This window comes from Rhinolophus sinicus, chromosome 17, assembly GCF_057876585.1.
Source record: "Rhinolophus sinicus isolate RSI-liver-muscle chromosome 17, RSI-T2T, whole genome shotgun sequence".
Classification (NCBI taxonomy): domain Eukaryota; kingdom Metazoa; phylum Chordata; class Mammalia; order Chiroptera; family Rhinolophidae; genus Rhinolophus; species Rhinolophus sinicus.
Window position 1 is genome coordinate 179,450,534 of NC_142517.1, and position 14,254 is coordinate 179,464,787.

The 14,254-nt window shown below is 38.0% G+C and overlaps 1 protein-coding gene across 7 annotated transcripts in view; it reads right to left on the reverse strand.

Moving 5' to 3' along the window:
* HECW2 (HECT, C2 and WW domain containing E3 ubiquitin protein ligase 2) overlaps positions 1-14,254 on the reverse strand; it is a 336,178-nt gene that overhangs the window by 98,701 nt on the left and 223,223 nt on the right. For all 7 annotated transcript variants that reach the window (XM_019741310.3, XM_019741308.3, XM_074339576.2 and 4 more), the window contains 3 exons: positions 12,438-12,588; positions 11,637-11,740; positions 11,021-11,145 (listed from right to left, as the gene is read on the reverse strand). In XM_019741310.3, the coding sequence (XP_019596869.3) occupies positions 11,021-11,145; positions 11,637-11,740; positions 12,438-12,588 (380 nt within the window). The remainder of the gene's footprint in view (positions 1-11,020; positions 11,146-11,636; positions 11,741-12,437; positions 12,589-14,254) is intronic.

Consider the following 14,254-nt stretch of genomic DNA (forward strand, 5'->3'; position numbering starts at 1 on the left):
AGAGAGCCTGAGACAGTAAGAAGAGAAGGAGACTAATAAAATAAGTCGAAGGTTGTCAGATACAAACGTTAGCTAATTAATAGTTTAGCCTGTGGCTGACCCTGCCTTCAAGTTTAAAGTACAATCAGCAAGGCATCTGTTTTTCACATTTGGCTCTGTGCTGCTGATATATTATCACATAAGCCACTGAAAGCTTAGAGGCCTGAGACCACACTAACTTGTGTGGAGGCGATGGCAATATAGGTATAACTTTCAAGTCATGCTCCCTAATGGGTCTCTTTGGGGACAAATTATATCGGAATAATTGTGTCAGATAAATCATTAGATTAACTGTTGTTCTAAATAGGTATATCTCTTGGCCGCTCCCACTCACTTCTCTCACCCCCCATGAAAATAAGTAAATAGGCCACATCCTGATTCTTCATCTTGAGCACCAGAAATGCTCCTCACTCTGCTAAAGAAAAGCAGAACTTCGTTAGGGTAAGAGGTAATGGTAATTAGGAGAAGGAACCCATCCCAGCCTCGGGCTTGAAGTAATTCCCTGGGATTGGATAGCTCTTTAAGTACAGGAGGCTTAAGGCTGGTTTTATAATTATGTGCTTTCATCTTCCTTCTCTCTACTCAAAGAGACATGTAATATAGTGCCAAGTTCCAGTGATCTTTGCAGAGATAACTACCAAAGTAAAGTAAGTGCAAGAAAGATTTTTCTCATTAGCAACTAGCAAACAATTTTTAGAATCACAGGTTTTTCAGGTCTGAATAACATGCACGTGACTGTTAGGGGCTATAAAAAACACTTAAGGCAAACAGGACCATCCCTAAAGCAATTTTGTTCAGCAAGGATATTTATACTCCGGTTCATACAGAACTGTGAGGAAGATTCTAGTCACAGCCCTGCCACTCATGGACAGAGACAAAGAAAGTCAGTAATCACTGCCTCACTGTGCTCAATGGTAAGATGGGGTAATAATAACTACTCTGCTTTCTTCATAGGTGTGTTCCAAATCCAATGGAACAAAGGATGTAAAAGGGCTTTGAAGAGGTAAAAATAACTACAAAAATATGCATACAGAGTAGAAGCAAGTAAAAGACTATATGAGGGATTTTTATCTACCATATACCTGTTACAACAGTTGAATGACCGTAGTAAAATTGTTTTCTACACTTGAGGTCTTTGAAGATCGTGGGCCAGAATCAGAATCCCACTTTGTATGAACTAAAGAAGGGGCTCATTGCCTTTGCTTAATTGTGTACTACACTCTGAGGATGCAGAAATGGCCTGATCACTCGAAAGGATAGAGAAGGAGAATTACAGGGCGAGGTGGAAGGAAGGGGTTCACAGAAAATAGAGTCTGGGAACCAAAGGTCACGGTGGCAGTGAAAGTACTGAAACACACTGATGCAACTAGCAGAGCAAAGAATGAGAGTGGTCCAAATAGTCAAGAAACACTAAACAGGTGGGATTAAATTAAAAGAGCTTAGTCTTCAAGTCAACTGACGTCGACAAAGCTGTGGGTTGAAAGAGGCATTTATTCTCTCTCTGGGGTTTAGTGGTTCTAACTGGGTGAGGATCCTTTTCTGTGTTTTGAGTTGTTTTGTTTTGGTCTTATAGGAAAAGATGCAGTAAAGGGATCTGAGTTTCTACCTGAAACAAAGGTAGATTAAGGAAAGGCAAATGAGACCCATTTCATAGCATAATCTCCTGATAATGCACAGAAATGACCTCAGCTGGAGAGCTGCTGTGTGTAAACTCACAAGCAGTTGGCGACTTCACAGGGGTTAGTAGTAGGCAGAGCCCCGTTGTATGATCTCTAAGCAGCACAAGGTTTTGTTTTCCTTTGATGTGATTTAAAATACCCTTTTTAGTTATTCCTTCTCTATTTCCAAACTGCCTGTCCCAACCTTCCTCTTGGTTGATTCTTGTCTTCCTAGCAAGAAATAAACACTTGATGGGTGACTGAATGATCCACTGAACTTCTTAAGTACAATTCTGTTAAAATAACACTCCTTAGAGCTTAATGTGTTTTGTTTGGTTAAGTGTTTGAGGTGTTAGAAATGAAAAGTATTGAAAGGAGTTGAGGGGAATGTTATTGCCATTTGGCAGCAGAATAAGAAAATTACATATAAATATTCAGTTCTTATCAATCAACCAATGCAAATAATAATCCTTTTTCCATTCTGTGGCAGGTTTTTTTCTTGTTTTATTTTATTTTTTTTCAGTTTTATGGTGACCATATGTCCTGGAGTACCTGGCCCAGTCTTGCTTTCACCTAATTCTGTTCTGTTCAATAACACAGGCAAACACATTATTGCTAAATAAAATCTATTTTTCATATTTCAAAAATCCTTCATCAAGAATAGGTATTCCCCAGAATACAAGAGGGCAGAAGGAACTCTTCCCTCTCCTACAGTCGTGTAGGCACCCCATTTTCAGCTAGCATCTGATGTAGGGACAGTCTTATAGGACTATACCCTTAATCTGTGGGGCCTGCACTAACTCTGGATGGTTTGTGTCAGTATTGAATTTCAGTTGGTGTCAGAGAATTGGTTGGTATGTTGAAAAAAAAAAATACACACATTTGGTGTCAGGAGTGGCACCAGAAGAAAATAACACAATCACAGAAACCCAAAACTCAATGCTCCTCAACCTAGTCACCATTCCACTCTACCTTAAACTTGGTCTGTTTATATTCTTTAAGTCTGCCAAACAGTACCACCTGAACTTCTTAAAATGGTTTGTGAGTAAGGTGACCACATGCCTTGGTTTGTTTGGGACAGGCCCTGTTGATGCCTGTCACCCCAGAATAATTATCAACAGCAATAATAATTTCTCACCTTTCACTCTCTCAAAAGGGTCCAGTTTATATAATAAAATATAAGGTTATCCTTTATATAAAGCTCTTCATGATCTGACTTCTGCTCATATTTCTAGGCTCATCTCTTACTGTGACTGTTCCTGTCCCCTACTCCACCCCCCACCACACACACACACACACACACACAAAGAAAGAATAGGTATTCTGAATTCACGCTTGGAAAATATGATCACTACACCTATAGCAAAAGTCTCTCATATGTGGGAATAGATGTGAGTATCTGTATACATTATTCACCAAACAAAATTTATTATAAAACATCAAGTAAACCAATGTTACATCAAGTAACATTGTTTCCATAAGATATGGGAACAGTCCTCGTCCTGCACAGTCTCTTTATTTTTATCTTACACGGTTTGTCTATATTCTTAACCATAGGGATTTTACATTGTTTACATCTAGCTAAACAGTAAAATTCAATTCATCTATTTTGCAATAGGAGGAATTACTGACTTGTAAAAATATATGTATTTTGCAACAGTATTTTTCTTCATTAAGTACTAACAAGTTTATATGATGGAATTAATGTATTCCTAGAGCTTATTAAAAGCGAGAGTAATAATTATTTGGCACGTGTTGTAAACATTATTCAGTCGCAGATAGTGAATATATTTATGTATGACAATTATTAGACAAATACAGGCATACCAGCTATAAAAGACATGACACTAATAACTAAATCTTGAGTTACCAGGAGAAATGGTTTACCAAGACAATTTTGAAAGAAATCTGATCACAACCAAAAGAGGGCAGTAGAAGATATCTTAAAACAACGACAATACAAAACAAAAAATACCCCACTATTTTGTTTTTCAAGTTTTTCTTTAGAGTTTTGACAACCATATATCTACTTAGTTTTATTCCCTTCATTAAAAATGATTAGGTAAATTACTGCTACATGACATCTATTTTTCATGACTAGCTTACAACAGAAACTGATATCTTCAAATCATAAAAAAAGGAAAGAATTAGGAAAGCTTTTAAAAGAATACAATCTTTTTGTATATTGAACATTTTCAATAACATAAACAGGGAATCTACTGAAACAGTTATAGATCATAAACTATTCAAGCAAATAAAGGGCTAGATAATAAATCTTAAAACAAGGAAACCAAATAAAAGTTTGTTTTGTAACATTTTCTACTAATCTAGGAAAAAGAAGAAATTCCAGAAAGTTATGCCCTTTATCAAAAAAAAGGGCGGGGGGTTGACTTATCCTCATAAATTCATACCTTGAAACCACTGGCAAGAAAAATCCAGCTACTTTAATTCCTGCCATACATAAATCAGAGAAAAAAGCCTTCCTAAACCCAACAGAATTTAAATCTTATAGCTATGCACAGATGCACAGCACGGATCGTCTTTTTAGTCAGTAATGAATGCAGTTCAGATTGGAGGAAGGAAACAAAATGTTTTAGAAAGAATACTTTAAAATCAAGAAGGGCTGCCCAGCAAAAGAAGGTTTAAAGTCATACTGAAGAAAAGAAAAGAGAAAACCAAAGACAACATGAAAACAAAATAAATGAAAAACCTATTAAGCCAACGAGTATTTGCACACTGTTAAAGAAAGTCTGTTGTCCAAAGTCTTGAATTAGGACGTGACAAAGGCAGTGAGGTTATTTAATGCAACATCCCTTTACAATAACTAAGGTGAAAGACCAATTATATCAGAATTACTTAAAGGACCTTGAAAAAAGATACAGACTCCTGGTACCTACACCTAGTGAACCAGAATGTCTAATGTTTGGAAACCAAGCACATGCATTTATTTTAAAAAGTATCAAGTTTAAAAACCACAGCCTTATACCACAACCCAATGACTGTTAGTCCAACCTCTACTTGAAACTCTGCAGTGATGAAGAACTTGTATGAAAAAAGGCGGCCCATAGAGAGAATTTAGAACTTGGTGCTTAGTGAGGTCGCATTGGTAGCTTGAAACTTTATAGAAATCGGTAAATGCAAATCAGGCCTTCATATTATTTGGTGATCTTCTAGACTAGGAGTGGGTAAACTATAGATCCATGAGCTGGCTGGTTGTGTTTGCAAAAAAGTTTTGTTGGAATGCAGCCAAGTCCATTCTTTTACATGTGGTCCTTGGCCTGAAAGCTGAAAAAATTTACTTTGGCCCTGCACAGAAAAAGTTTGCTGTTATTTTCTTGATACAAAGTCTAGACTTAAGAACTTGATGGAGAAAATAAAATGCTAACAATACACATTAAACTTTAACCTGTGCTGTTAATATTGCAAGTAGCACACACACACACACACACACACACAAATGAAGAAATGTAAGGCCAGTATTCAAAAACTATTATCTGGCTCAACAAAGAAGTGCTGGCCTCACTGACAGAGAACTATAGAGTTCTGATATGTGTCTCCTTTGTTTTACGACTGTCTGGCTCATTAACATAAACAAAAACATTCATGTTGGAATTATACTTGTTCATTACAACTGTAGGTTGACTACTGATACAAGAGTTCAGCAAAAATCAACAAAAGCATTCTATATATTTTATTATTTGTAAATTGTGTGCTATACATTCTTTACATCAGTTAAATTTATATTTTATACACACACACACACTCACACACACACACACACGAGGTGTGACTATGAAGTTTGTGAACTTGCCACCATGCACTTACATTGGCAGCACTGTACACACAGCTTGGTAAAGTTTCATAACCTTGGTATATCAGTGTCTCACAGTTGTGTTTGTGTTGACGTGTGTGGTGTCTTGCTGAGTGCATTCATTATTATTGTTGCGTGTTTTTGTGTGCTGTCGCAAGAATGTCTGAGCTTGAATTAGAGCAACAAACACATTTAATTTCTTGTTAAACTCAGCAAGAGTGGAAGTGAAATCAGGAACACGTTAGTCTGAATTTATGGGGATAATGCCATAAAGAAAAACCAGCAGTGTACAAATGGATAAAACGTTTTTCTGAGGGGCGTGAATGCGTCACTGATGAAGAGAGGTCAGGGTCATCAGTAATGAGCAGAACTGACAAAAACATTGCAAAAATTCATTGAATTGTGTGTCAAAATCATCAGCTGACTGTGAGAAGCATAGCAGACCAAGTAAACATCAATGGAGAACCTGTTAGGAAAATCTGAACTGAAAATCTTGGCATGAGAAAGGTGTGTGCAAAATGGTCCTGAAGGAGCTCACCGATGAACAAAAGCAAAGGAGAGTTGAAGTTTGCCAAGACCTTTTGGAGAGGCAAGACGATGTTTTGGGCTGTGTTATCACTGGTAATGAAACATGAGTGTACCAATATGACCCTGAAACAAAGCATCAAAGTGCACAATGGATGTCAGCCAATTCTCCATGACCAAAAAAGTTCTGTCAGTCCAAATCAAAAGTCAAAATGATGTTGCTAACCATTTTTGGTGTCAGATGGATTATTCATTATGAATTTGTACCAAGTGGACAGTTAACTAAGTTTACTGTTTGGAAGTGCTGAAAAGGCTGTGTGAAAAAGTTAGATGAAAATGACCAGAACTCTTGCTTCACAACAATGCACCAGCTCACACAGCACAGTCTGTGAGGGAGTTTCTAGCCAGTAAACAAATAATTGTATTGGAACACCCTCCCTACTCACCTGATCTGGCCCCCAATGACTTCCTTCTTTACCCAAAGATAAAGGAAATATTGAAAGGAAGACGTTTGAATGATATTCAGGACATCAAGTGTAATACGACGACAGCTCAGATGGCCATTCCAGAAAAAGAGTTCCACAATTGTTTTGAAGGGTGGACTAGGCGCGGGTGTCGGTACATAGCTTCCCAAGGGGAGTACTTCGAATGTGACCATAGTGATATTCAGCAATGAGGTATGTTGTAGTTTTTCTAGGATAGGTTCACTAACTTAATTGTCAGACCTTCGTGTGTGTCTGACATACACACACACTTTATTCCCAGAGAGCAAGTTGGTTAAACATTTACCAGCAAACCCCTGAACACTACCATCCAATCGGTAGCTATTCCTTGAGGCTTTTCTCTCTATTAGCAAAAATGTCATCTCTCCCTCCAAAATGTGTCCCATATTAATCCACTTGTCACCATCTCTACTGCTACTGCACTCGTCCAAGCCCCTTCCATGTCTCACCCAGGTTTTTCTCACTCACCTCCCTGACGCCAATCTTGCTCTCTAAAATCCATTCTTGTATGGGTTTTCAAAAGTCGAAAGGAGCTTTTAAAAGTCGAAACTACACCCCTGTAGGAAATCCCTTTGGAATAAATTCCATTTAGAATAAAGCTCAATGCCCGTGCCAGATCCTACAAGTCCTACATGCAGAAGCCCGGCTCACCTCCCTAACCTTACTGTGTACAACAAACGCATTCGTGCCCTCAAGCCTTTGTTCTTCCATGGCAAGGAAGGTTCTGATCCCATACTTTTACCTTACTAGCTTCTTGACATTTTACAACAGCTTGAATTTGGCTCCCTTAGAGAAGTCTGCCCATCCACCTGCTCTAAAGCCAGCACCTCTAGTAAGTTATCTGCAAGTAATCCTAGCCTAGTCACCTGTACTGTTTCAGTTGCCTCATGCCACATCGCACTACCTGAATTATCTTTCCTTGTTCACTAGTTTGTTATCTTTATTCCACTCTGTCTGTCTTGTTTACCACTCTATCCCCAGGCGCTAGAATGTACCAGGCAAATCATAGGTGTTTAATAAATATAGTGTTCACTGAATAATGCATGACAAATGAACAAACAACGAAGGAAAACTCGTGTTACCTGACTTCAAGTCCAAAGCTCTTCCCACCACAGCAGGATACTTTCCATTTTAGAGTGACAAATCTAAATGTTACCGCATTGTTCCTTGCATGACAGCCTACCATCTCTTAGAACTGTCACATACACGAGTTTAGTTTCACGTAACCTGGCTTCTGCCTATCATTCCAGGCTCAAATCTGACTTTTGCTGGTGTCCCATGCTCTCAGAACACTGGCTACACCAAACTGCTATACTAACAATCCAGTGTCAGTACTTCTGTGGCAATTATCAAGACAGCCCTGCAACTTCTTAAATTGAGTCTCTTATTTTGCCATTGCTGCTGCTTCTATGTAGAATGCTCTGGCCCTTTGTGTTTCTAGGACAAGTTCCTATTCAGCTTTTAAAACCTATCTCAAATGCAAACCCATCTATGGCTCCTCCCATGCGTCTTTCCCCCCAGAGTTAGTCACTCGCTCCAGCAGGGTATTTTTTACAGCCTTCCATTATTGTATTCATAACTCTGCTTGTTACACTGGAATGTTTTCAAGTCTAGGACTCCAGGACTCACAGTTGTTGTCATTTTTGTGTCTTAAGGACTTAACACAGTGCTTAGGACATAATAGGAAATCAACAAACTATTGCTAAATTGAATGCACAGTAAGTCTAATCCCTCTTGCATGAAATCTGAGGGCAGATAGCATACTATTCATTGCTCACCCTCCTCCCATGTCTTCTCTGTTCTAAGCTAAACACGTAAACCAGGAGATAATGAGCAGTAAAGCCAGACAGATGCATATACTTATAAAGCAAAGCTAATGAAAGAAGACAGAAATATCTTAAGATCAATAAACATGTACACACTAACAACCTCCCGACAACTCCTGGTAATAGGATGATGCTGACTTCCCACCTTTCCCTATAATCTACTCCATTTTTCCTAAGGCAAATAATTTGTTCTGTTAAATTCAATATGTTCTTCCATTCCCTTAAGAGGCTTCTCATTTCAACTTTCCTTTTATTATGCATTAATTATGTATTATTGTTTATTATTTATGTATTATTGTTAATAACATTCAGACTCACCTTCTTCAGTTTCTTATTTATTTACCCACCAAACCTTGCCAATTCTCTGCATGTGATTCCTCTCATGCTGGATCCTTCTTCTCTATTTCCTTACCTCCTAATCCAAGTTTTTACAGCTCTACTTATATAGCCGGTGTTTCCCTCATTCTAAATCACTCTGTGTGCAGCTAATACAACCTTCTTCTAATTAAAATCTTCAGCAGACCACTCCCTGAGCCCTCAGAGACTTGTGGAGTAATCCCTTTTGCCCACTACATAACCCACACACCTTCCAGAAACACAAAACCTCTATCTTTGTGTCTCCCTCATACCTTGTCAAAGGTACAGCAGTTTACTCCCACATTAGCACCGCTGATCCAAGAAGATTTAATCCTTTGTCAGACCAAAGCACTAAAGGTATTTCTTCTGTCTTCTCTAACAACCAATTTTTCACCAAGTCTTATTGATTCTGTCTTCAAAACCTCTCTTGAATCCATGCACTTCTCTCCATCTCCATGCCATCATCGTGGTTCCCGTCACCATTGTCTTTCCCTGAGCCATGGAAAAGCCTTCATTTTCCTCACTCTGCTTTCACGTGTCCCTTTCTACAGTTTCCAAATTGAAACATGTCACACTAAGTGCATCATGGCTTCCCACTGATCTCAGAATAAAATCCAAATTCCGCACCATGTCCCACAGCCAGATCTATAATCTGGATCTTGCTGAATTTCAAACCTAATATCACATCATTCCCTCTTTCTTTCACTACCCAGCAGCCCTTCTGCTCTTTTCAGAGTCTTGGGGTCCCTACACTTGCTCTTTCAGTTGCTTGGAATAAGCTTCTCTGGACTTTTCCCATGGTTGATGATTTCTCATCGTTCACATTTCAATTCAAAACCGTTTCTTTAGAGAGGCATTCTGTAACAATCTTCTAAAGTTGCCCTTATTCTTTGTCTATCCTAGGGCAAGAACTTTATCTTATTCCCTACCTACCATCATGTCTAGTATAAACCATGCTTTCAGGAATTTTTATTGGATGAATGAAATAACTCATTATGCATATAGGACACATTTTTCACTTCTATTTTTGCTCATGGCATGTCCTCCACCTAGAAGGTCCTCCTACTCTATTTTTACCAATGTCCATTTATTCTGTGAGCCAACTTAAGATTCACATCACAAGGAAATGCTTTCTAACTAAGTTTTCCTATAACATTCTAATTTTTTTCTTCACAAAAGTTTTAGCATGTTATATAATATTTTTAAAAACCTTCTCTTTTTTCCTAGACACATTTTTGTTAAATATCATACTTCATGACCAGAAAATATATGTACAACATTTTTCAATCACTTGTGGGCTTCATATGCCCTAGTTCCTCCAGGAAGTTAGTATTTCCTGAGTAAAATAAAAATTTCCCATTCCAGGTTGTAATTCCAAAATGAATGTGGGAAATGAACATGCGAGTAGAGTTAGAGAAACTGATTGTCATAAGAATTTAACTGGGGGGTGAGGGCAGGTCATGGGGGTTTCTTGGTTAAGGAACCAAGATCAGGAAAAGGGTAGAATTTTGGTTAAAGGTAAGGAATAGACGAAATGAAAGCTAATAGGTAAAAGAGAGTCAAAATGATTTCTCTCTATTTAGATCACTGATTAAAAGTCTAAAGTTTCTTAACAATCTTCTGGCTAACAAAAGATTTATTCTTTTAGATGATACTAACATTTTTAGGCATCTAGTGAAATCACAGAGATAGAGCTTCTAAAGAATAGACACATTAGTAAAAGGAGAGAAAAGTAAATGTAGTTCATCCTAAATAAATCACCATACCTCCCTCACCAAAAAACAAAACAAAAATAAAACCCCCTGATCTTCCATACAAATTTCATATAGCTTTAAAATATTCCTCTCTTTCGTGATTTATTTTTCAGATGACAGCAATGTCTACATTTAAATTATTTCTTTTGGAGAACCTATACCACAATCTTAAATCCCGATCTGACTACTGCCTGCTGTCAATGCTCAGACACTTAGTTATATTTGTGCAGGCAAAATAAAGGGGTCAGTAAGAGCATAGACTCTGGAGTCAGTATTTCTGGTATTTTAACCCCAGTGATTCCACTTTGTAGCTGTATAACCTTGGGAATGTATAACCTCTCTATGCCTCAGTTTCTTCACCTGGAAAAATGGAAGTTTTCTCTAACTCATATCTTTGATCTAAATGGGTTAAAACATATATAGTACTTAACAGCGCTTGCAATGCACTTAGTGCTCAGTAAACATTGGCGATTATCACCCTTACTATAATTACATACATGAGGATCATCTCCTTTGGTCTGCACGTACTTTCAGATGGGATACTCACAGGGTTAGAATGCAGCACAGTGAAGAACTCTGGGCTGATGAGGAACTTCACAGGAGGAGACTGTAACAGCAACGTGAGCCTGGATCTGGAGGTAGAGTGGGGTAGGACGTTCTCCCGGCGGAAATCTAGAAGGGCCAAACCACAAAAGCTTTCAGCAGAGCTTTCCACATGAAAAAAACGCATCTCTTCACTTCCATCTATGTATACCTACACCATTTGCTATTAGTTTATCCCCCAAATTCTTTTTCCTTTGATGTACATTCATACATAAAAGGTGATGGCTCTTAATTACACTAAAATGCAATTGAATGTTTCTAGTCACTATTAACATTTTTATTCATCCTTAGATATTTTAAGTGATCAGATTCAATCTTTCCCCACTATCCCACAGATCCAGAGATTAAAGTAATTTATATTCTGTTTGGTTTTGGGATTCTTAGTACAACTAAACAGGATTAGAAGAGGTCTCTGGTGAATTCTACTTTTTGAGTTGGATTACCAGATCTTATTGAAGATCAAAAGTCCTCTACAAGAAAAGCTTCATTTCCTGGAAATCCTTACTTATTTGTTTTCTTCTTTTATGAGATTACAATACAAACCAAGCAAAGGTTCTTACCTGCACTGGCTTGGTGAAAATCGGCTTCTTCCCCTGCCCCATCAATAGCATTGCTATTTTCCTCAGGCCTCTCGTTAGTCATGGTTCTGCGGATACTCTGATATCTAAAATCATGAGCCTAGAGTTACATCACAGCAGCCTCTAAAATGTGGGACTCAAGCCCTTCTCCAGAGCCCAGAAGTTTTCAGTATCTTCCCAGTGTCAACCATTTCCTCCCCAAACCTCCATTCCCTGACCTTCTAGGCCATCTGTTTAAATAAATTACATTCCACTGAATTTCTTCTGTCCATTGTTTGTGGAACATTTTTCTAAAAAATTAATACATTTTGTTGTTTTAAAAAATTGTGGCACTTAACCAAAGAAAACTAAATTCCTCTACTGTTAAAGAACAGCTCTTTGTTCCATAGCAATTAGTTCTTGAAAAAGAACAACCGATTTTTAAAAGCTTAGACTGGTAATAAAGAGGCATCACAAATGAAGATTCTAGAGATTTAAAAAGACATTTGGCTTGAAATTATAAAGGTATCTATTCTGTTTTACTAAGAATCAATGCCTTGGTTTGACTAAAAGGGTCATCATTACTTATTTCCTCTCCAGTTTCCAAACCAGCTGTGTATGTGGTTATTTTTTTGACCAGGAGAAGTTCAATGAAACCTATGAATCAAAAGAGGTAACAAGTATACCTTAATGACAGGACATCCAAAGATGAAAGAGCAACAATCTGTGTTTTCTACTTTGCGCCATGTAAAAATTAGCCCAACCACAAAACACAACAGTCATAACAAAAATGCCCATCCTCACCTCCGGTTCAGCTGCTCCATTTGCTGTATGGAGTTGGACCTCTGCAGCACCTGCGGGGCGGGGGGAGCTGTCGGCCGCTGCCACGTCGTGGTTCTGTTTACGTGATCCACATAGAAGATCCTGCCATGGCTGTCTATGCGCGCCTCCCAGTCTAAACAGTAGGAATGCACGCATCCAGAAGGATTAGGAGGAGGAGCTAAGGCCATTAATGTGGTTCATTAAGTTCAGCACGTGTTTTCCCTCTCTGACATGCTATAATTTGGGGCTAATAACATACACCTCACTGCATAATCCGGCACTTCCCCTCAGTCCATACCAGAATCCGTCATGACGGGTTTGTAAACATATCCTCTGTGTATAATGCCAACCCTTTAAAGAATCTCTGAATGTAGAGAACCCTTTCAGATCTGCCCACAAAGCTCACCTTTCATAGATGAGCACCAGCATTTAAAAAATACAAGCAGAAAAAAAAATACAAGCAGTATCATAATACTTTAAATATGCACATCAAAATTGGGATTGATGTTTGTTTTCACCAAAAATTGATTTTTCCAGTTTAGATGATAGACTCATAACTGGAAACATGCTCATGCATATGTATATACAATTTTAGTAAATGTAAGCTTCAGAAGAAAATAATGCTAGCCTACTCATCATCAAACACTGTCATTATCTACACACTTATTTGCATTTCCCCAAAGGTGAATACATTTTCAGAGTAAGGGTAATTGCTTGCATCCAACCTCAAATAAATACAATATTTTAAAAGATTTTTGAACTTTGTGTTTAAGCAATCTCATTGATTAAGTGCATGTTCAGTAAAAACAGGAAGCAGACTGGTCTTCAAAGCCAGATGTTCTACCACTGTGACTCTAAAAAAGGCTATTCCCCTATTAAAATACAGAGACCATGAGCTAATGTTTTCAAAAGGCAAAATTTTAAAACTAATTACAGTTGGGAAGGGGAATTTACACAGGAACACATGAAAATAACAGAGACCTATTCTTTAACCAGAAGAGTTCTTTTTGGGGACATACATACACTTCTTATTTATGTTTAATTAATTTATTGGGATTGCATTGGTTAATAAGATTATGTAAGTTTCAAGTGTACAATATTATAATACATCACCTATATATTGCATTGTGAGCTCATCACCCAATGTTTAGTCTCCTTTTGTCACCATATATTTGAGGAAAGTTCTCATACATTTCTATTTCTATGTAAATTATTTTTTGAAATTAATAAGCCCCTTTCTTCTGAGCAGCTTGATTATTTCAAAACTCTCCATGTGATCACAAAACTTATCAGCAGACACCACAGGTCTAATCCTGGAGACCAGGAGGAAGGCATGTTTGCTGCTGACTGCCCATGGCATTCGCACGTATTACAACCAAGTCCTTAGGGTTGGAACGACCTGCATGGTAGAGCCCTGCCAGCACCAGATGATCATTCAGGGCTGCCTCAGGGGAAGAGTGGAAAGGCTTTTTTTGTTGTTGATCTCACTATATCATCATTTATGACAAATGGCGAAAGAAAGAAAAATTGGGCTGAGGAAAATCACCACACAGACAAAACACAACTCAATGTCACTCACACTCCAAGGCAACATAGACTCACAATAAACCAGCCTGCCAAATCTGAATTCTTTGGGCACAGTTATAATTCCATCAATAGGACATTTCCAAAAGACCTCATATAACTATGAAAGCATTTTCAGGAACCATTTTCTAAATCCCTTTGATCTGTTCCATTGTTTTGCTCTGTTCCTTGAATGCTTTCCCACCTCAAAGATTTTGAGAACAAATTATTCCCAT